This window comes from Anolis carolinensis, unplaced genomic scaffold (genome assembly GCF_035594765.1).
Source record: "Anolis carolinensis isolate JA03-04 unplaced genomic scaffold, rAnoCar3.1.pri scaffold_7, whole genome shotgun sequence".
In the NCBI taxonomy this organism is placed as follows: Eukaryota; Metazoa; Chordata; class Lepidosauria; order Squamata; family Dactyloidae; genus Anolis; species Anolis carolinensis.
The window spans coordinates 27172797-27196366 of record NW_026943818.1 but is presented as its reverse complement, the minus strand read 5'-3'; the positions used below and the strand labels follow the sequence as shown (position 1 = coordinate 27196366).

The 23570-nt window shown below is 44.6% G+C and overlaps 1 protein-coding gene across 3 annotated transcripts in view; it reads left to right on the top strand.

Moving 5' to 3' along the window:
• The window catches only part of myo1c (myosin IC), a 47948-nt gene extending 27765 nt beyond the window's left edge, over positions 1 to 20183 (top strand). For all 3 annotated transcript variants that reach the window (XM_062959719.1, XM_062959718.1, XM_062959717.1), the window contains exons 17-32: positions 1691 to 1771; positions 1858 to 1963; positions 2049 to 2166; positions 5475 to 5588; positions 5703 to 5779; positions 7086 to 7154; positions 7256 to 7340; positions 8423 to 8582; positions 8693 to 8776; positions 9976 to 10069; positions 10169 to 10224; positions 12856 to 12991; positions 13228 to 13298; positions 13391 to 13488; positions 19395 to 19494; positions 19585 to 20183. In XM_062959719.1, coding sequence (XP_062815789.1) covers positions 1691 to 1771; positions 1858 to 1963; positions 2049 to 2166; positions 5475 to 5588; positions 5703 to 5779; positions 7086 to 7154; positions 7256 to 7340; positions 8423 to 8582; positions 8693 to 8776; positions 9976 to 10069; positions 10169 to 10224; positions 12856 to 12991; positions 13228 to 13298; positions 13391 to 13488; positions 19395 to 19494; positions 19585 to 19611 — 1476 coding nt within the window. In that variant the 3' untranslated portion in view covers positions 19612 to 20183. The remainder of the gene's footprint in view (positions 1 to 1690; positions 1772 to 1857; positions 1964 to 2048; positions 2167 to 5474; positions 5589 to 5702; positions 5780 to 7085; positions 7155 to 7255; positions 7341 to 8422; positions 8583 to 8692; positions 8777 to 9975; positions 10070 to 10168; positions 10225 to 12855; positions 12992 to 13227; positions 13299 to 13390; positions 13489 to 19394; positions 19495 to 19584) is intronic.
• The last annotated feature ends 3387 nt before the right edge of the window (positions 20184 to 23570 follow it).

Below are 23570 nucleotides of genomic sequence, written 5' to 3'. Positions count from 1 at the left end.
CAGAAAATAAAGAACAACACTCTGAAAACAAAGGAATTCCATCCAGGAAACAATCAGGCCCAGCTAACACATCCCAGCAAAGGATTCCCTCCCCCCTCAGACAGGGAAGCAGCCAGGCTTTCAAGCTGCAAGGCCATTCCGTGCTCATCACTCTCTCATCTCAGAACAGTAAATAAAGAGCAACACTCTAAAAACACAGGAATTCCATCCAGGAAGCAATCAGGGCCAGCTAACACCTCCCAACAAAGTCTTCCTGTTACCAAACTCTGGCAAATCCTCGGTTTTCTGAGGGCCACAGACAGTACAAGCACATAAAATATCGGAAACAACACCACTCTGAGCTGCTGAACTTCTGGACCGAAAGGCCACATGTTTGAATTGGGGGAGCGGAGAGAGCACCCACTGTTAGCCCCAGCTTCTGCCAACCCAGAAGTTCAAAAACATGCAAATGGGAGTACATGAATAGGTACTGCTCCGGTGGGAAGGTAACGGCACTCCATGCAGTCATGCCAATGGCCACATGACCTTGGAGGTGTCTATGGACAACGCCAGCTCCTCAGCTTAAAAATGCAGATGAGCACCAACCCCCAGAGTCAGACACGACTGGACTTAAGGTCAGGGAAAAACCTTTATCCTTTACCTTAACAACCACCAATTCCTCAATACTTTATTTCCCATACCACCAGACTTCGCCACAGCAACGCGTGGCCAGGCACAGGTAGTAGTAATAATGTCAGAGCGTGCGGTTTGGATAAACACACATGCAGCGGAATATCAGCGAAGAATCACTGGCACCAATAAAGAGGCTGAAGCCTGTTTGGCTATCTACAAAAAGTTTACTAACAAACGGATAACTCTCAAGACGATATATACAGGCAGAGAGCAGAGAGATAACACAAGGAGCTATTTATAACCACCTCTGCTGTCTGATGCAATACACAGTTAACTCTTTACACACTCGCATAGTGAACAGCAGACAGTGCATGATGCAATCCCCAGCTCACATTGCAACACTATAACTCAATTACATTTAAACAACTCTATATACAATCATTTCCACTTCAACAAATAATAGTACAGTAGAGTCTCACTTATCCAACACTCGCTTATTCAACATTCTGGATTATCCAACGCATTTTTGTAGTCAATGTTTTCAATACATCGTGATATTTTGGTACTAAATTCGTAAATACAGTAATTACTACATAACATTACTGCGTATTGAATTACTTTTTCTGCCAAATTTGTTGTATAACATGATGTTTTGGTGCTTAATTTGTAAAATCATAACCTAATTTGATATTTAATAGGCTTTTCCTTAATGCCTCCTTATTATCCAACATATTCGCTTATCCAACATTCTGCCGGCCCGTTTATGTTGGATAAGTGAGACTCTACTGTAATAGTAATGAATTGTGCAAATTTGCAAGAATATCTTTTTTTTTCTTCCCCTTTTGCCCATGCAATCTGGCTTGCAAGGGTTTCTCTCACACTCTCCTTTCGCTTTTGAAAACATTCGCTTCTTCTCTGTCTCTCTCTCCAAAAAAATATAAGATAACCAGCCTGGGAGGAGAAGCAGAGGAGGGAGGTTTTGGAAAAGAAAACATAATGCTGGCTTGGTCTTGACCCGAATATAAGCCGGGGGAGGCTTTTTCAGCCCAACCTAACTCTTTGTTTCCCCCCCCAAAAGGCCATGTGCAATTCCGAGAACCCCATCCTCACCCAGTGCTTTGATCGGACGGAGCTGACGGACAAGAAGCGGCCGGAGACGGTGAGGCCGCCGGTCAAGGAAGGGGCCGGGGTCCGGTCACTTGGATGGCCTCAATTCTGGCCTCAACTCTTCTTCCTTCTTGTCAGGCGGTGACTCAGTTCAAGACCAGCCTCTCCAAGCTGATGGAGATCTTGATGTCCAAGGAGCCCTCCTACATCCGCTGCATCAAGCCCAACGACGCCAAGCAGCCGGGTAAAGGAAGGGGTCCGTGGGGTGGGGTGGGTGGGGTGTGTCTGTGGGACCCAGGACTAATTCTCCCTTTCGGGGCCACTTCCAGGCCGCTTCGACGAAGTCCTGATCCGGCACCAAGTGAAGTACTTGGGGCTGATGGAGAACCTGAGGGTCCGCAGGGCCGGCTTTGCCTATCGGCGGAAATACGAAGTCTTCCTCCAAAGGTCTCTCTTTATTATTATTTTAATATTTATTCTTTAATTTAAATAAAATTAGCATAACAATTGGCAAATACTATATTTATACTTGTCATATTGCTATTATATTTAGAATAGCTATATTGATATTTATACTTGTCATTATTTATTATGTTTATACTTGTCCTATTGATATTATAATATTTATAAGAGCTGTATTTATATTTATCCTTATCCTATTGATATTATGTTTATACATGTCATATTGATATTATAATATTTATAATAGCTGTATTTGTACTTGTCATATTGATAATATTGTGTTTATATTTAATATTTATAATAGCTATATTTATATTTATACTTCATTATTGATATTATGTTTATACTTGTCATATTGATAATATTGTGTTCATACTTGTCATATTGATATTATAATATTTATAATAGCTGTATTTATATTTATACTTGCCAATATTGATATTATGTTTATACTTGTCATATTGATATTATAATATTTATAATAGCTATTTTACACAAATACTATCATTATTGATATGTTTATACTTGTCATATTGATAATATTATATTTATAATAGCTGTATTTATATTTATCCTTGTCATATTGATATTATGTTTATACTTGTCATATTGATATTATAATATTCATAATAGCTATATTTATATTTATACTTAATTATTGATATTATGTTTATACTTGTCATATTGATAATATTGTGTTTATACTTGTCATACTGATATTATAATATTCATAATACCTGTATTTATATTTATACTTGTCATTATTGATATTATAATATTCATAATAGCTGTATTTATATTTATACTTGTCATATTGATAATATTGTGTTTATACTTGTCATATTGATATTATAATATTTATAATAGCTGTATTTATATTTATACTTGTCATTATTGATATTATGTTTATACATGTCATATTGATAATATTATAATATTTATAATAGCTGTATTTATATTTATACTTGTCATTATTGATATTATGATTATACATGTCATATTGATAATATTATAATATTTATAATAGCTGTATTTATATTTCTACTTGTCATTATTGATATTATGTTTATCCTTGTCATATTGATATTATTTATAATAGCTGTATTTATAATTATACTTGCCATTATTGATATTATGTTTATACATGTCATATTGATATTATAATATTTATAATAGCTGTATTTATAATTATACTTGTCATTATTGATATTATGTTTATACATGTCATATTGATATTATAATATTTATAATAGCTGTATTTATAATTATACTTGTCATTATTGATATTATGTTTATACATGTCATATTGATATTATAATATTTATAATAGCTGTATTTGTACTTGCCATATTGATAATATTGTGTTTATACTTCTCATATTGATAATATTTATAATAGCTATATTTATACTTGTCATACTGATATGTGTTTATACTTCTCATATTGATAATATTTATAATAGCTGTATTGTACTTGTCATACTGATATGTGTTTATACTTGTCATATTGATATTGTAATATTTATAATAGCTGTATTTATATTTATAGTTATTATTGATAATACTAGCTGTGCCCTGCCACGCGTTGCTGTAGCCAATTGGAATTGCAGTGAGTAGACTTGCTGCTTGTAAGCCTGGGGGCAGGCACAGATGGAGCGTTCCAGTTTTTGGGGTTTTTTAGGTTCCATGGAGGTTGGGGATGTCTAGTTTTGTTGTATGAACCTAGAGACGTGGATGATGGGTTCTGTTATCAAATTTTAAGGTTGGGGGGCCTTTAGTTTTGTTGTTTTGCCCGGTGGAGCGATGCCATTCTCCTTTTATATATATAGACTAGCTGTGCCCGGCTACGCGTTGCTGTGGCTTAGTCTGGTGGTGTTGGTCAGTCTACATTAGGTTGTATTTATGCTGTGACCTTCTTTATATTCACATTAGTAGTAGTATTTCAAGTCTGTTACCTTCTTCAATTTTTGTGTTGATTGATAATTGCTTGAGATCCCTATTGTCTTTGGTTTGTTGTTAGTTGTAATGTCTGATTCTGCTGAGTGCGGTTTATATTTTTATTGTGGTACAATAGTCCTTTTTTTGTTTTGCCTGTGTAGGTGTTTATTATTGTTGTTGTTGTTGTGGTCATGAAGGTTGGATAAGTTAGATGCTACTGTATTGTTTTTTGGAGGCCCAGTGTAGCACTGACTGGCCTCTCAGCCTCAGTGCCTGGCTGTTTCTTGCCTGTGATGGTGTTGATTCTTATTGTTGTTGTTGTTATTGTTATTATTGTAATTGTTTTTTTGGAGGCCAAGTGTGAATGTAGGGATTGGGGAGGTGGATGAGTTGTGTTGTCAAATTTGGTATTTGTTATAGTCACAATGCGTTGTTGTGAGTTTTGTGGGTCTGGATTGTGGTTTTGTGGTGTAGTTGTGTTGTTACAACCGGGAGAAAAGGCTTTTGTGTTGTGTTGTCAAGTTTTGTATTTCTGGGGCGTTTAGTTGTGTTGTTATAGTCAAGATGCATTGTTGTGAGTTTTGTGGGTCCGGATTGTGGTTTTGTGGTGTGGTTGTGTTGTTACAACCGGGAGGCAAGGCTTTTGCGTTGTGTTGTCAAGTTTTATATTTCTGGGGTGTTTAGTTGTGTGCCAAGTTTCGTATTTCTGGGGCGTTTAGTTGTGTTGTTATAGTCACAATGCGTTGTTGTGAGTTTTGTGGGTCCTGTGTGGTTTTGTGGTGTGGTTGTGTTGTTACAACTGGGAGGCAAGGCTTTTGCATTGTGTTGCCAAGTTTTGTATTTCTGGGGCGTTTAGTTGTGTTGTTATCGCATGATGCGTTGTTGTGAGTTTTGTGGGTCCGGATTGTGGTTTTGTGGTGTGGTTGTGTTGTTGTAACCGGAAGGCAAGGCTTTTGCATTGTGTTGCCAAGTTTCGTATTTGTGGGATGTTTAGTTTTGTTGTTATAGTCACTGCGCCCGCAACTTTATCCTTTTATATATATAGATGATGTTTAAACTTGTCCTATTGATATTATAATATTTATATAGCTGTATTTGTACTTGTCATATTGGTAATATTGTGTTTATACATTTCATATACATTATATTTATAATAGCTGTATTTACATTTTTTTATTTATTTATTTGTAGTATTTATATACTTGCCATTATTGATATTATGTTTATACATGTCATATTGATAATATTATAATCGTTATAATAACTCCATTTATAATACGGTATTTATAATAGCTGTTAATATGCTATCTAACCAGTTCTTTATGGATACCTCCCTTCCTTCTTTCCTCTGCCCAGATACAAGTCTCTGTGTCCGGAAACGTGGCCCTTGTGGGATGGGAGGCCGCAGGACGGCGTGGCCCTGCTCTTGAACCACCTCGGCTGCAAACAGGAGGAGTATAAGATGGGGAGGTCAGTGGATTTCGGGGGTGGGCTTAGGCCTGGAGGGTGGGCCCTGCCCCATTTATTTGTGTGTGTTGGGGGGGGGGGGTCCTGCCCTGTCTCACAAACACCCCCGATTCCCAGGACGAAGATATTCATCCGCTTCCCCAAGACGCTTTTTGCCACCGAAGATGCCTTGGAGGTCCGGAAGCAGAGCTTGGGTGAGTGGAATCCTGGCGACCGACAAAACAACAAAACTAAACGCCCCACAACCTCGAAAATTGACAGCACAACCCATCATCCACGCCTCTAGGTTGATACAACAAAAAGAAAAGAAAAATAAAGTCCTAATTAGAGGGAGAGGAATAATTGTTTTTATCAAATTGCTGCCAGTTAGAAGGCTAAGCTCCTCCCCCTTGGTCTCCTAGCAACCCACTCACCCAGGGGACAGGCAGGGTTAGACCTAACTTAGGCCTCTTCCACACTGCCTATAAAATACAAATTATCAGATTTTAACTGGATTATATGGCAGTGTAGACTCAAGGCCCTTCCACACAGCTATATAACCCATTTATAATCTCATATTCTCTGCTTTAACTGGATTATCTGGACTCCACACCTTTACCCTTTACCTTAACTACCACCAATTCCTCAATACTTTATTTCCCATACCACCATACTTCGCCACAGCAACGCGTGGCCGGGCACAGCTAGTATCTATATATATAAAAGAGTGATGGCATCAGGGCAGCAGACAAAACAACAAAACTACAGTTCCCCCCAACCTCGAAACTTGACAACACAACCCATCATTTACAGCTCTAGGTTGATACAACAAAAAGAAAAGAAAAATAAAGTCCTAATTACAGGGAGAGGAATAATAGTTTTTATCCAATTGCTGCCAGTTAGAAAGCTAAGCTCCGCCCACTTGGTCTCCTAGCAACTGACTCAGCCCAGGGGACAGGCACAGTTAGGCCTCACTTAGGCCTCTTCCACAGATTATCAGATTTTAACTGGATTAGATGGCAGTGTAGACTCAAGGCCCTTCCACACAGCTATATAGCCCATTTAGAATCTTATATTATCTGCTTTGAACTGGATTATCTTGACTCCACACTGCCATATAATCCACTTCAGTGTGCATACTAAACATAAAGACAACCATACAACAGATATTCAATACCACCACTACCTCAACAATTTCTGACCAACACCACCAGAAAATGCCACAGCAACGCGTGGCTGGGCACAGCTAGTTATATATAATATATATATATATATATATATATATATATATATATATATATATATATACACACACACACACACACACACACACACACACACACACACACACATACACACACACACTATTTTATTTTATTTTACTGTTATTATATTACTAGCTTAAGGCACCTGGCATTGTCCAGGTTGTTGGTCATGGGGGTCCTTAAGTTTATATTACATTGAATAATAATAATAATTATTATTATTACTATTATTATTATGCTTGCTTCCTTCCGGCAGCCACAGAGATCCAGGCCTCCTGGAGAGGGTTCCATCAGAGGAAGAAGTTCCAAGAGATGAAGCACTCAGGTCAGAGAAGGAAGGAAGATGAAGGGTCTGTCGGAGTCTCATGGCAGTGGGAGAAGGATACCCTGAGTAACTTCTGAGTATCTTCCCTCTTCCCTCCTCAGCCACTACCATCCAGTCCTGGTGGCGGGGCACGCTGGGACGCCGAAAGGCCACCAAAAGGAAGTGGGCCGTGGAAACCATCCGGAGGTAAGGATGGTGGAAATAAGCAATTTTCTTCATGCCTCCATTAGGAATTTGTTTTGTATTTTGGAATGCAGCTTTCCCTTGACTCTATGTTTCTTGAGGTTGTGGGAAGGGCTGCAGAGCACATGATCAGATCTGGGACTGCTCAGAGCTCAGACTCCATTTAGAACAGTTTGGGAGGAAGGCTTTCCTACTTCTTCTCCATATCTGATTCTGTTTGCTTACTGTCTTGTATATGTATATTTTGGTATGCAGCTTTCCCTTGACTCTATGTTTCTCGAGGGCGTGGGAAGGGCTGCGGAGCACATGATCAGATCTGGGACTGCTCAGAGTTTAGACTCCATTTAGAACAGTTTTGGAAGAAGGCTTCCCTACTTCTTTGTATCTGATTCTGTTTGCTTACGGTCTTGTATAATGTATATTTTGGTATGTAGCTTTCCCTTGACTCTATGTTTCTCGAGGGCGTGGGAAGGGCTGCAGAGCACATGATCAGATCTGGGACTAGTTAGAGCATAGACTCCATGTTGGAAATAGCATCCTTCTTCAAGGCTCCACTACTAATTTGTTTAGTATCTGATTCTGTTTGCTTACTGTCTTGTATATGTATATTTTGGTATGCAGCTTTCCCTTGACTCTATGTTTCTCAAGGGCGTGGGAAGGGCTGCGGAACACATGATCAGATTTGGGACTGCTCAGAGTTCAGACTTTGTTTAGAACAGTTTTGGAAGAAGGCTTCCCTACTTCTTCTCTGTATCTGATTCTGTTTGCTTACGGTCTTGTATATGTATATTTTGGTATGCAGCTTTCCCTTGACTCTGTGTTTCTCAATGTAGTGGGAAAGGCTGCAGAGCACATGATCAGATCTGGGACTACTCAGAGCATAGACTCCATGTTGGAAATAGCATCCTTCTTCAAGGCTCCATTCCTAATTTGTTTTGTATCTGATTCTGTTTCCTTACTGTCTTGTATATTTTGGTATGCAGCTTTCCCTTGACTCTATGTTTCTCGAGGTTGTGGGAAGGGTTGCTCAGAGCTCAGACTCCGTTTTAGAACACAGTTTTGGAGGAAGGCTTCTCTACTTCCAGGTTCATCCAGGGCTTCATGTTCCGCAACCAGCCCCGGGGGCCGGAGAACGAGTACTTCCTGGACTACATCCGCTACTCCTTCCTGATGACCCTGAAGCGCCGCCTCCCCAAGAACGTCCTGGACAAGTCCTGGCCGGTGCCGCCTCCTTCCCTGAAAGAGGTAGGCCTTGTGTGTGTGTGTGTGTGTGTGTGTGTGTTGCAGTGCCTCCCGTGTCGTCTCCTCTCCACCTGGGCTTTGTATGGTCAGCTCTTCCTCCTCGTTCTCTGCAGGCCTCTCAGCTCCTGCGCGACCTCTGCATGCAGAACATGGTCTGGAGCTACTGCAAGCGCATCAGCCCCGAATGGAAGCAGCAGGTGAGAACCAACGGTCTGCGGAAGTTGAACGGTGTCCATCTTTGGGACAATGGGGTCAGGCTAGGTTGACCCTTTGGGGGTCTATTATTATTTTTGTTATACTGTATTGTTATGTTATTATTATCACATTATTATAGGATTTATTACTATTTTATTCTTACAATGTTACGATGTTGTTGTATGATATAATAATAACAATCTATATATATAAAAGGGTAATGGAATCACGGCACCGGACAAAACAACAAAACTAAACGCCCCACAACCTTGAAAATTGAGAGCACAACCCCTCATCCACGTCTCTACGTTCTTACAAACAAACTACACATCCCTAACCTCCATGGGGACAAACCCCCCCCAAAAACCGGAATGCTCCATCTGCGCATGTGCAAGAGGCCAGCCCGCGCGCATGCACAACAATCCACACCCCTCCCTCTACGGGCCGCTCCCGCGCGCACTCCTTTGCCTCCCTCACACACCGTCACCATCCTTCCCACCACCCCACAGCCTCATACTTCTCAGGAGCAACATGGTTTCAAAATGCCCCCTCCCTCAGAGACCCTCCCAATGAAAAAACTACTCAAACCCCACGAAGATCGGACTCACCAAACAAGTTACGGCCCATTTCCTTTCCTCCCCTCACAACTGCAAGGCCTGGCTACTCAACAAAGAATCCCCCCCCCCCCCCAGACAGGGAAGCAGCCAGCCGTTGAAGCTGCAAGGCCATTCCGTACTCATCACTCTCTCATCTCAGCATAAAAATAAAGAACAACACTCTGAAAACACACGAATTCCATCCAGGAAACAATCAGGGCCAGCTAACACCTCCCCCCAAAGGATTTCTCCCCCCCCCCAGGCAGGGAAACAGCCAGGCTTTAAAGGTACAAGGCTATTCGGTACTCATCACTCTCTCATTTCAGCACAGAAAATAAAGAGCAACACTCTAAAAACACAGGAATTCCATCCAGGAAGCAATCAGGGCCAGCTAACACCTCCCAACAAAGTCTTCCTGTTACCAAACTCTGGCAAATCCTCGGTTTTCTGAGGGCCACAGACAGTACAAGAACATAAAAGACAGTCCACCATGTATAGACCTGTTGGAAGGCCTCCAAAGGAGCGTCTTTCCAAGGAAGTCCTCAATGCCAGGGGTCCCCCAAAGGCCATCTAGCCTGACCCTGTTCTCCTTTCACGCCCTGCAGCTGGAGCAGAAGGCGGTGGCCAGCGAGATCTTCAAAGGCAAGAAGGACAACTACCCACAGAGCGTCCCCCGCCTCTTCCTTTACACCCGCCTGGGTAAGCGCCCCTCGGGACAAAGGGGTCGGCGGCCAGCGGCCAGGCACCCCCCACCCCCATTGACCTCACCTCCTTCTCTTGGTTTGGATCCACTCACAGGGAGCGAAGAGATCAACGCCAAGATCCTGCAGGTGATGGAAAGTGAGACGCTGAAGGTGAGCCTGGGCCCTGTGACCCCTTCATAGAGGCCTGTGACTCCCCATAGAGGCCTATGGCCTTCCCATAAAGCCCTACAAACACCCATAGAGGTCTGTGACCCACACCCATGACCCACAATAGAGGCATATGAGCAACCATAGAGGCCTATGATCTCTTCATAGAGGCATATGATCAACCATAGAGGTCTATGACCCACAATAGAGGCATATGATCAGCTATAGAGGCCTATGACCTTCCCATAAAGCCCTACAAGCACCCATAGAGGCCTATGACCCCCAACAGAGGTCTGTGACCCACACTAGAGGCATATGATCAGCCATAAAGGCCTAAGACCACCCTTAGAAGCCTACAAACACCCATAGAGGCCTATGACCCACCATTGGAGGCCTATGATCCCCCCAGAGAGGCCTATGACCCACAATAGAGGCATGTAATCAGCCATAGAGGCCTATGACTCCTCTCATAGGGGCTTATGCCCACCCATAGAGGCCTATGACAACCCCCCCCCCCCCCATAGAGACCTCTGCCCACCATTGGAGGACTACGATCCCCATAGAGGCCTATGAACAGTAACAGAAGCCTATGACCCACAATAGAGGCCTATGCCCACCATTGGAGGCCTATGATCCCTCCATAGTCCTAGGACCACCCATAGAGGCCAATGACCTTTCCATAAAGCCCTACAAACACCCATAGAGGCCTATGACCCCCAATAGAGGCATATGATCAGCCATAGAGGCCTGTGACCCCTCTCATAGGATCTTATGCCCACCCATAGAGGCCTATGATCCCCATAGAGGTCTATGACCCCCATAGAGGCCTATGCCCACCATTAGAGGCCTATGATCTTTCCATAAAGCCCTACAAACACCCATAGAGGTCTATGACCCACAATAGAGGCCTATGATCTCTTCATAGAGGCATATGATCAGCCATAGAGGCCTATGACCCCTCTCATAGGATCTTATGCCCACCCATAGAGGCCTATGACCCCCATAGAGGCGTAGGACCCACAATAGAGGCCTATGCCCACCATTGGAGGCCTATGACCTTTCCATAGGCCTATGACCACCCTTAGAGGCCTATGACCTTTCCATAAGGCCCTACAAAGACCCATAGAGGCCTATGACGCACAACAGAGGCATATAATCAGCCATAGAGTCTTATGACCCCTCTCCTAGGGGCTTATGCCCACCCATAGAGGCGTAGGACCCACAATAGAGACCCACCATTGGAGTCCTATGACCCTTCCATAGGCCTATGCCCACCCATAGAGGCCTTTGACCCACAGTAGAGGCCTATACCCACCCATAGAGGCCTATGACCCACAGTAGAGGCCTATGCCCACCCATAGAGCCCTATGACCCACAGTAGAGGCCTATGCCCACCCATAGAGCCCTATGACCCACAGTAGAGGCCTATGCCCACCCATAGAGCCCTATGACCCACAGTAGAGGCCTGTGCCCACCCTTAGAGGCATATGTTCAACTATAGAGGCCTATGCTCACCATTGGAGGCCTATGACCCCTGACAGGCATATGAACAACTATAGAGACCTATGACCTCTCTCATAGGGGCTTATGACCACCCATAGAGCCCTATGACCCACAGTAGAGGCCTGTGCCCACCCATAGAGGCCTTTGACCCACAGTAGAGGCCTATACCCACCCATAGAGGCCTATGACCCACAGTAGAGGCCTATGCCCACCCATAGAGCCCTATGACCCACAGTAGAGGCCTATGCCCACCCATAGAGCCCTATGACCCACAGTAGAGGCCTATGCCCACCCATAGAGGCCTTTGACCCACAGTAGAGGCCTATACCCACCCATAGAGGCCTATGACCCACAGTAGAGGCCTATGCCCACCCATAGAGCCCTATGACCCACAGTAGAGGCCTATGCCCACCCATAGAGCCCTATGACCCACAGTAGAGGCCTATGCCCACCCATAGAGGCCTTTGACCCACAGTAGAGGCCTATACCCACCCATAGAGGCCTTTGACCCACAGTAGAGGCCTATACCCACCCATAGAGCCCTATGACCCACAGTAGAGGCCTATGCCCACCCATAGAGGTCTTTGACCCAAAGTAGAGGCCTATACCCACCCATAGAGCCCTATGACCCACAGTAGAGGCCTATGACCCACAGTAGAGGCCTATGCCCACCCATTGAGGCCTTTGACCCACAGTAGAGGCCTATGCCCACCCATAGAGGCCTATGACCCACAGTATAGGCCTATGCCCACCCATAGAGCCCTATGACCCACAGTAGAGGCCTATGCCCACCCATAGAGCCCTATGACCCACAGTAGAGGCCTATGCCCACCCATAGAGGCCTTTGACCCACAGTAGAGGCCTATACCCACCCATAGAGGCCTATGACCCACAGTAGAGGCCTATGACCACCCATAGAGCCCTATGACCCACAGTAGAGGCCTATACCCACCCATAGAGGCCTATGACCCACAGTAGAGGCATATGTTCAGCTATAGAGGCCTATGACCCCTCCATAGAGTCCTTTGGCCCCACATAGAGGCCTACGATCAGCCATAGTGTCCCACGAACACCGTAGAAGCCTATGACCTCCCCACAGAGGTCCATTGGTGATCCCGCTTTGCCTTGCAGTATGCCGTCCCCGTGGTCAAGTACGACCGGAAGGGCTACAAGGCCCGGCCCCGGCAGCTGCTGCTCACCCAGGGCGCCGTGGTCTTGGTGGAAGAGGCCAAGGTCAAGCAGCGCATCGACTACGCCAACCTGACGGGTACGAAGGAGGGGACGAGCATGTGCCAGGAGCCTGTGCCAAGCATTGCTCTGGCCGAAAGGGAAGGAATCATAGTAATAACCGAGGCGGAGGCCCAGCACCTCTACAGGGGGGGAGCGGGGCCTCCGGTAAAGCGAGAACGGGCTTGGGATGTTGTGGCTGGGATTTATAGTCAGGCCTTGGGCTGGACTAGATGGCCTCTCTCTCCCCCCCGATCCCGTCCGTCTGCTTTGTAGGTCTCTCTGTGAGCAGCCTGAGCGACAACCTCTTCGTGCTCCACGTCCTTCGGCAGGACAACAAGCAGAAGGTACCTTCCTTCCCCCGACAGGCCCACTTTGGGGGCTCATTTTGGGCACGGCCTGCCCTCTTCTGACCCAAGGCTTTCTCTTTCCGTTCCAGGGGGACGTCGTGCTGCAGAGCGATTTCGTGATCGAGACGCTGACCAAAATCGCCATCTGCGCCGACAAAGTGAACAACGTGAACATCAACCAGGGCAGGTGAGCGGACGACAACTCACAGTAGATGACAACAACAACAACAACTTTATATTTGTATCCTGCCACCATCTCCCTACAGGGACTCGGGGCGGCTAACATGGGGCCAAACCCAAATTTCCACAATAAAACAAGATAAAGTACATTCAGAAACAAAAACAAGCATAATCAAACATTGAAATTGCACAGATTAAGCCTAGGAGTGAGCATATTATATCAATCCTAAAGTCACTCCACTGGCTGCCAATTAATTTCCAGGCAAAGTACAAGGTATTGATTTTGACCTTTAAAGCCCTACATAGTTTGGGTCAAGGTTACCTACAGGATCACTGTCCACCAGTACTTGGGATTCTGTGTGGTCCAGATCTGTCATTGGTGGGGTTCACAGTGCCCCCTGAATACAGGGTGAACTACAACTCCCCTCCTCAAACTCCTCCTTTATGTTACGTTGGTCACGATGGGCCTGTGCGCCACGTTTGGTCCAGATCCATCATCGTTTGGGGTCACAGGGCTCTCCATGCAGGGTGAACTACAACTCCCATCATGTTGGGTCAGTCCTCCCAAAGTCCACCAGCATATCAGCCATGTATGCCAGGTTAGGTCAAGAGCAATCGTCAGTCGGGTATACAGTGCTCGGTGGATGTGAGTGAACTATAACTCCCAACCTCTTAAGGTCAATCCCCTCCAAACATAGAAATTACTATTAATTATATGTATAGAATATATAGAAGATACACACACATATAGTGTGTGTTACGTACGTGTATATATATATTTCCTTTATTTGGTTTGTCGTTGATCCACCCTTTGGGCTTCACGCAAATATATTAACACATGTTAATTCTAGACCTCTTCACCTGGCCATCTGTCAGTCGGGCTCGGATGGTGCCTTCCCTGCCTGGCAGAAGGGAGATTGACTTGTATGGCCCTCTTTGGGCATCTCTTCCCATTCCTTTTAATATTCCATGACATTCTAAGGTCTATGAGGCTGGATGGCCCTCTGTCGGGAGGGATTAGATGGTGTCTTCCTGCCTGGGAGAAGGGAGATTGACCAGATAACCCTTGGGGTCTCCTCCAACTCTAGGATTATATTATAATTATTATTGTACTCATCAGAGATTGGGATGGCCCTCTGCTGGGAGGGATTAGATGGTTTCTTTGGCCATCTGTCGGGAAGGATTAGATGGTGTCTTCCTGCCTGGGAGAAGGGAGTTGGACTGGATAACACTTGGGGTCTCCAACTCTAGGATTATATTATTATAATGATTTATTATTGTAATCATCTAGAGGTTGGATGGCCATCTGCCGGGAGGGATTATATGGTGTCTTTGGCCATCTGCCGGGAGGGATTAGATGGTGTCTTTGGCCATCTGTCGGGAGGGATTAGATGGTGTCTTCCTGCCTGGGAGAAGGGAGTTGGACTGGATAACCCTTGGGGTCTCCTCCAACTCTAGGATTATGATTTATTATTGTAACCATCTAGAGGCTGGATGGCCATCTGCCGGGAGGGATTAGATCAATGATGGGCAACCTTTTGCACTTGGTGTGTCAAAATTCACCAAAAAACCTAGCATGACTTGGGTGGTGTGTCACTTCGAGAAAAAAACCATAATTTCGCAATATATATAGTTTAAATAACAAAAATATATAATTGTAACATATAACTGTATTTAATAAATCAAAAACTATTTACTACCATTATTTCCATGTACAACCATCTATGGTACCTCTTGCAGTTTCCACGCTGATTTCTCTGTATTCTAGTTTCAATGTAGTTATGAATAATATAATAGTAATAATATAATAATATACTACAATAGAATAATAATAGAATGATATATATATATACACATGCACACACTAGCTGTGCCCAGCCACGCGTTGCTGTGGCGAAGTCTGGTGGTATGGGAATTAAAGTATTGAGGAATTGGTGGTAGTTAAGGTAAAGGGTAAACGTTTTCCCCTGACATTAAGTTCAGTGGGTTATATAGCTGTGTGGAACTGCCATATAATCCAGTTAAAATCAGATAATCCGTATTTTATAGGCAGTGTGGAAGAGGCCTAAGTGAGACCTAACTCTGCCTGTCCCTGGGCTGAGTGGGTTGCTAGGAGACCCAGTGGGCGGAGCTTAGCCTTCTAACTGGCAGCTATTGGATAAAAACAATTATTCCTCTCTCTCTAATTAGGACTTTATTTTTCTTTTCTTCTTGTTGTATGAACGTAGAGGCATGGATGAGGGGTTGTGCTGCCAAGTTTAGTGTTTCTGGGATGTGTAGTTTTGTTGTTTTGTCCTAGGCTGAAATTTCTATGATTCTATGATTCATTACCCTTATATATATATATATACTAGCTGTGGCTGGCCACGCGTTGCTGTGGCGAAGTCTGGTGGTAGTATTGAGGAATTGGTGGTAGTTAAGGTAAAGGATAAAGGTTTTTCCCTGATGTTAAGTCCAGTCATGTCTGACTCTGAGGGTTGGTGCTCAACTCCATTTCTAAGCCGAAGAGCCGGCGTTGTCCGTAGTCTCCTCCAAGGTCAGGTGGGATGACTGCATGGACAGCCATTACCTTCCCGCCGGAGCAGTACCTATTAATCTACTCTCATTTGCAAGTTTTTGAACTTTAAGGTTGGCAGAAGCTGGGGCTAACAGTGGGGGCTCTCTCCGCTCCCCCAATTCAAACTTGCGACCTTTCGGTCCAGAAATTCAGCAGCTTAGCGCTTTAACACGCTGCACCATCAGGGGATATTATTTCCTAAAGGTTGTGAATATACAATATTATTCCTCTCCCTCTAATTAGGACTTTATTTTTGGTTTCTTTTTGTTGTATCAACCTAGAGGCATGGATGATGGGTTGTGTTGTCAAATTTTGAGGTTGGGGGGCCTGTAGTTTTATCGGTTGCCGGGATTCCATCACTGTTATATATATATAGACTAGCTTGGGGACCCGGCGGTGCCCGGGTCATTTGAGAAAGGCATTGTTTGCCTGTGTTCCAAGTTTAGTCAGGGTGCAGGGTCAGTGGGGTTCAGTGGGTGCAGGTGAACTATAACTCCCATCTGAAAGTCCCATCATCCATGGTCCATCCCACTCTAAACAGCGCCAGGATATATAGTAGGTCATGGGGACTGTATGTGTCAAGTTTGGTCTTGATCAGACATTGGTGGGGGTTGCAGTGGTCTCAGGAAGTGAGTGAAGATACTGCAGTTCCCATCATCCATGGTTGAAACTCTTCCAAACCACACCAGGATGTAGAGTGGATCATGGGGCCTCTGTGTGCCATGTTTGGTACTGATTCGTCGTTGGTGGGAGTCACAACGCTCTAAGGAAGCTAGTGAAGGTATTGCAAGTCCCATCATCCATGGTCCATGCCCCTCCAAACAGCACCCAAGTGTAGGCATGGGGCCTCTATGTGCCAAGTTTGGTCTTGTTCAGGCATTGGTGGGGCTCCCAATGTTCTGAGGGAGTGAAGGTATTGCAGTTCCCATCGTCCATGGGGCTCACAATGTTCTCAGGAAGTGTGTGAAGGTATTGCAGTTCCCATCGTACATGGTGCATCGTCCTCCAAACTTCACCAGGGTATAGAGTGGGTCATGGGCGGTCTGCGTTTCAAGTTTGGTCTTGATGAGTCATTTGTGGCAGTTGCAGTGGTGTCAGAAAGTGAGTAAAGGTACTGCAAATCCCATCATTCATGGTATATCCTCCCCCAAACTGCACCAGGGTGTAAAGTTAAATGACAAAGTTGACATGGCCTGATTTAAGGATGTAGCATGAGGATCTCGGATGAATGGAATTCATTATATATATGTTTTTAAGGTTTTTATAATGTGTTTTAACAATGTTATTAACAGATCTGTTTATATTGTTTTGTTTCTATGATTGCAATTTAGGCATTAAATTTTGCCAATTTTTGTAAGCCGCCCTGAGTCCCCTCGGGTGAGAAGGGCGGGGTATAAATGTTGTAAATAAATAAATAAATAAATAAATAAAGGGGGTCATGGGGGTTCTGTCTGCCAAGTTTGGTCCAGTTATGTCACTGGTGGGCATCGCAGTGGCCTGTGGGAGTCGTAGCGATTCTAAGTACTACATATCCCATCACCCATGGTCCATCATCCCACAAATGGCACCAGGACATAAAGTGCGTCATGGGGGTTAGGCGTGTCAAGTTTGGGCCAGGTCCGTCGTTCATGGTGGTTACAGTGCCCTGTGATAGTGGTGGCCAATCAGAAAGATGCCACATACACACATACATAGATACATACCCCGCCTGCCACATACAAAGATTGACTTTTTATTATAGACTACCTTGGAGACCCGGCGGTGCCCGGGTCATTTGAGAAAGGCATTGTTTGCCTGTGTTCCAAGTGTAGCCTATATCCAATGTCAGCTGGGTTCAGTGGGTGCGGGTGAGCTCCAACTCCCATATGCAAGTCCCATCGTCCAGTGTCCATCCCTCTCCAAACAGAGCCAGTATGTAGAATAGGTCATGAGGGCTCCATGTACCATGTTTGGTCTTGATCAGTCATTTGTGTGGGTCGCGGTGCTCTCAGGAAGTGAGTGAAGGTATTGGAAGTCCCATCGTGCATGGTCCATCGTCCTCCAAACTGCACCTGGGTGTAGAGTGAGTCCTGGCTGTTGTCTGTGTCAAGTTTGGTCTTGATGAGACATTGATGGGGGTGACAGTGGTCTTGGGAAGTGAGTGAACATACTGCAAGTCCCATCATCCAAGGTCCAAGCTCTTTCAAACCTCACCAAGATGTAGAGTGGGCCATGGTGGCTCTATGTGCCAAGTTTGGTCTTGATCAGTCATTGGTGGGGGTCACAGTAGTCCCAGGAAGTGAGTGAAGATAGTGCAAGTCCCATCATCCACGGTCCGTCCTCCCCAAACTGCACCAGGATATAAAGTGGGCTACCCTGCACGTGCGTGTCAAGTTTGATACAGTTTTGTCATTCATGGGCATCACAGTGGTTTGTGGGAGGTGAATTGGATGAAGGTACTGCAAATCCCATAATCCTTGGTCCATCCTCCGTCAAACTGCTGCAGCATGTGAAGTGTGTCATTTGGGATCTGTGTGCCTGGTTTGGTTCAGTTGTGTGATTTGTGGCAGTTGCTGTGGTCTCAAGAAGTGAGGGAAGGTACTGCAAATCCCATCATCCTTGGTCCATCCTGCCCCAATATACATCAGGACGTAAAGGGGGCCACAGGGGTTCTGTGTGCCAAGTTTGGTCCATTTCCATCATTGGTGGGCATTGCAGTAGTCTGTGGGAGTTAAAGTGTTTGAAAGTACTGCAAATCCCATCATCTGTGGGCCATCCTCCCCCAAACGGCACCAGGCCATAAAGTGCCTCATGGGGGTTAAATGTGTCAAGTTTGGGCCAGGTCCGTCGTTCCTGGTGGTTACAGTGGCCTGGGATAGTGGTGGCCAATCAGAAAGCTGCCACATACACACATACATACGTACATACATTGCCCGCCACATGCAAACATTGACTTTTTATTATAAATACTAGCTGTGCCCGGCCACGCGTTGCTGTGGCCAGGACTTAATTTTTCTTTTCTTTTTGTTATATGAACATAGAGGCATGGATGGGAGGTTGCGCTGTCAATTTTCAAGGTTGTGGGGCGTTTAGTTTAGTTGTTTTGTCCGGTGCCGTGATTCCATTACGCTTTTATATATAGAGAGAGATATAGATATAGATAAATGTAACGTGCATAATTCCCATGGAGTAAACAACAAAACCACTGGACCAAATCACACCAAATTTGGCCACAAAAGACATTAGTCATCCGATCTGCATGCGGCAGCGTGTCGGCAAAAATGGCTAGGCGTGTCAGTGCCGACACACGTGTCATAGGTTGGCCATCACTGGATTAGGGCTACGCTTCCAACCTCCTTCCTCCTTTCCTTCCGCAGCATCAAGTTTGCCGTGGGTCAAGGCAAAGAGGGCATCATTGACTTCACTTCGGGGTCGGAGCTGCTGATTGCCAAGGCCAAGAACGGCCACCTGGCTGTGGTCAGTATGGGGGGAGTTAGTTCTGGGGAGGGGGGCTGGGGAGGGGGTCCGGCCATGCCGCTCTATAACTCCCTTTCTCCCCGATCCCAGGTGGCCCCCCGGCTGAACTCCCGATGACCCCCCACATCCTCCGGAGCCACGGCCGGCCCTCCTTCCTCTCTGCTTTCCTCGCTGCCAAAGACCCCTTCCCGTTAATCACGTTTTCCCCCCATTTTTCCTCTGGTGCCTTTTTCCGGGGCCCCCCAAACAGCAGCATCAGCATCATGCCAAATTTTTATACTTAAAACTATTTTATGGGATTTTTTTTTCTCTCCTAGATTTTTTGGGGACGCTTTGTATGAAATTATATATATATAATATATATATATATTAAAAAAGCCATAATGTAAATTGAGGTTCTGTGTAAATAATGTGCTAACTCGCTCATTAGGCGGGGAGTGGATTTTCGAGCCGCAGGAGCCCACTCCCCTTTCATCTATCCTTCTGCCCAGCTTTACTGTAGAAGTGTCCAAATACACAAAGAGAAAGCGCTAAAGCAGAGCTGTTTGGAGCAGCTCTGTATGGGGAACCACCGTGGGGCAGGGACCCCTACCCTCCCGCTGGCGTCTCGACAAGACCCACGGCTCTATGCACTACGCTCAATGCAGAACTCCAGATCTTGACATGCCAAATAAATACATTTGTTCTAAGCCCGTCTGAACCTTCAGAGTATTCATTGGGTGGGCTTAGGGGCAAAGGGGTCCAACCAAAGCCTATATGCCAATGTTCCTACAGACTATTGGAATTTTTATAATATTAATATTATGGTTATTGCGACAACCAATGTCCCGATTTATTATTATTATTATTAATATTGTGGTTATCATTGTGGTTATTATTATGGTTATTATGACAACCAGTGTCCCGACATATTATTATTATTATTACGACAACCAATATCCCAATTTTTATTGTAATGACAACCAATGTCCTGACATTATTATTATTATTATTATTATGGTTATTATGACAACCAATGTCCTGATATATTATTATTATGACAAACAATGTCCTGATTTATTATTATTATTATTATTATTATTATTATTATTACGACAACCAATGTCCCGATTTTTATTGTTATGACAACCAATGTCCTGACATATTATTATTATTATGGTTATTATGACAACCAATGTCCTGATATATTGTTATTATTATTATGACAACCAATGTCCCGATTTTTATTATTGTTGTTGTTATTATGACAACCAATGTCCTGATATATTATTATTATTATTATTACCAATGTCCCGACATATTATTATTATTATGGTTATTAATAAGATGAGTCCACAGCTGACACTCTGCTGGCTGTTGTATTGGATCACACGCAGGACACTTCCCAAGTGTCTAGGACTGTTGTTGTTATTATTATTATTTTACTGTATGACACAGCAAACAAGATAGATATGCTGGATTTCATATCCCAAAATCACAAGTCGAACACTTCCCAAGTGTCTAGGACTCTGTGATGTATTATTATTATTATTTTATTATGACACAGCAAACAAGATAGACATGCTGGATTTCGTTTCACCAAGACCAGCTGTCAGCTCTAGTTTGTAGTGCGGTTTTCTTGTACTGGTTTTTTGTCTGCTGTGCTTTGAGGAGTTTGATTTTTGACTTCAATCAAAGCAGGTTCTTCACTTTGCTTTACATATTCTGCCATATTGTATTGGATCACATGTTGGACACTTCCCAAGTGTCTAGGACTATTGTTATTATTATTATTGAATTGGCCCTTGTTGCCTTTGCCTTGGTGCAAATGTCCCCAAATATCCTGATCGTCGTCGGCTTTCCCTTTGTGCCAATGAACACCCATAGAGACCAAACGGTCCTAAATATGGAATGATGTTCCGGCTGGGATGATTCGCCCAAAGAGGAAGGAAGGAAAGAAGGGACTCGTATCCCATCCGACAGCCGAGACGCCAAACCCACGGGAGACGGGCAGAGAGCAGCCTGGGCACAGGACCTTTACACAGAACTTTTATTGATCCGAGACCTGCTTGGCGGCTCAGTCCAAAGGCAGACACCATTCAAACGAGGGACATGTTTGGGGCAGAATGCAACTGTGAAATCTTTTGATCATCCCATTCCGGAGAGAGAAAGCCAAAGGGGACGATGCCACGTTGTGTGCGTTACAAAGTGGAGGCGCTCATCTCCCTATTGCAGGACTCTGGGAAACCTAGTGCAATTCTCAGCTGGAAACTATATTTCTCAGGATCCTGCGGGCACCAAGCGGGTGGTAGGGAAACACTCGTCTACATTGGTTTTCTCATGCTAGAACTTAAGCTGATCATTCTGGGCTCATTTCAAAGGCCCTTCCCTAAACTACAAATCCCAACGTTCTGCAAACCACTCTATTGAAAGTGACAGGCCTTCCTCAAACCATAGGGCTCACCGCACAGGCGGTAGGGAAACACTCGTCTACATTGACCTTCTCATGCTAGAACTTAAAGATCTGATCTTTCTGGGCTCATTTCAAAGGCCCTTCCCTAAACTACAAATCCCAACATTCTGCAAACCGCTCTATTTAAAGTGACAGGAGGCCTTCCTCAAAACATAGGGCTCACACACTCGTCTACATTGGCCTTCTCATGCTAGAACTGAAAGAAATGATCTTTCTGGGCTCATTTCAAAGGACCTTCCCTAAACTACAAATCTCAACGTTCTGCAAACCACTCTATTTAAAGTGACAGGAGGCCTTCCTCAAAACATAGGGCTCACACACTCATCTACATTGGCCTTTTCATGCTAGAACTGAAAGAACTGATCTTTCTGGGCTCATTTCAAAGGCCCTTCCCTAAACTACAAATCCCAACGTTCTGCAAACCACTCTATTGAAAGTGACAGGCCTTCCTCAAACCATAGGGCTCACCGCACAGGCGGTAGGGAAACACTCGTCTACATTGACCTTCTCATGCTAGAACTTAAAGATCTGATCTTTCTGGGCTCATTTCAAAGGCCCTTCCCTAAACTACAAATCTCAACGTTCTGCAAACCACTCTATTTAGTGACAGGAGGCCTTCCTCAAAACATAGGGCTCACACACTCATCTACATTGGCCTTTTCATGCTAGAACTGAAAGAACTGATCTTTCTGGGCTCATTTCAAAGGCCCTTCCCTAAACTACAAATCCCAACGTTCTGCAAACCACTCTACTTAAAGTGACAGGAGGCCTTCCTCAAAACATAGGGCTCACACACTCGTCTACACTGGCCTTCTCATGCTAGAACTGAAAGAACTGATCTTTCTGGGCTCATTTCAAAGGCCCTTCCCTAAACTACAAATCCCAACGTTCTGCAAACCACTCTATTTAAAGTGACAGGCCTTCCTGACACCATGGGGCTCACCGCACGGGCGTTAGGGAAACACTCGTCTACATTGGCCTTCTCAATTCTCAGCCAGAAACTATATTTCTCAGGATCCTGCGGGCACCAAGCAGGCGGTAGGGAAACACTCGTCTACATTGGCATTCTCACGCTAGAACCTAAATAACTGATCTTTCTGGGCTCATTTCAAAGGCCCTTCCCTAAACTACAAATCTCAACGTTCTGCAAACCACTCTATTTAAAGTGACAGAAGACCTTCCTCAAAACATAGGGCTCACACACTAGTCTACATTGGCCTTCTCATGCTAGAACTGAAAGAAATGATCATTCTGGGCTCATTTCAAAGGCCCTTCCCTAAACTACAAATCCCAACATTCCGCAAACCGCTCTATTTAAAGTGACAGGAGGCCTTCCTCAAACCATGGGGCTCACCACACGGGCGGTAGGGAAACACTCATCTACATTGGCCTTCTCATGCTAGAACTTAAAGAACTGATCATTCTGGGCTCATTTCAAAGGCCCTTCCCTAAACTACAAATCCCAACGTTCTGCAAACCATTCTATTTACAAGTGACAGTCCTTCCTGAAACCATGGGGCTCACCGCACGGGCGGTAGGGAAACACTCGTCTAAATTGGCCTTTTCAAGCTAGAACTTAAGCTGATCATTCTGGGCAAATTTCAAAGGCCCTTCCCTAAACTAC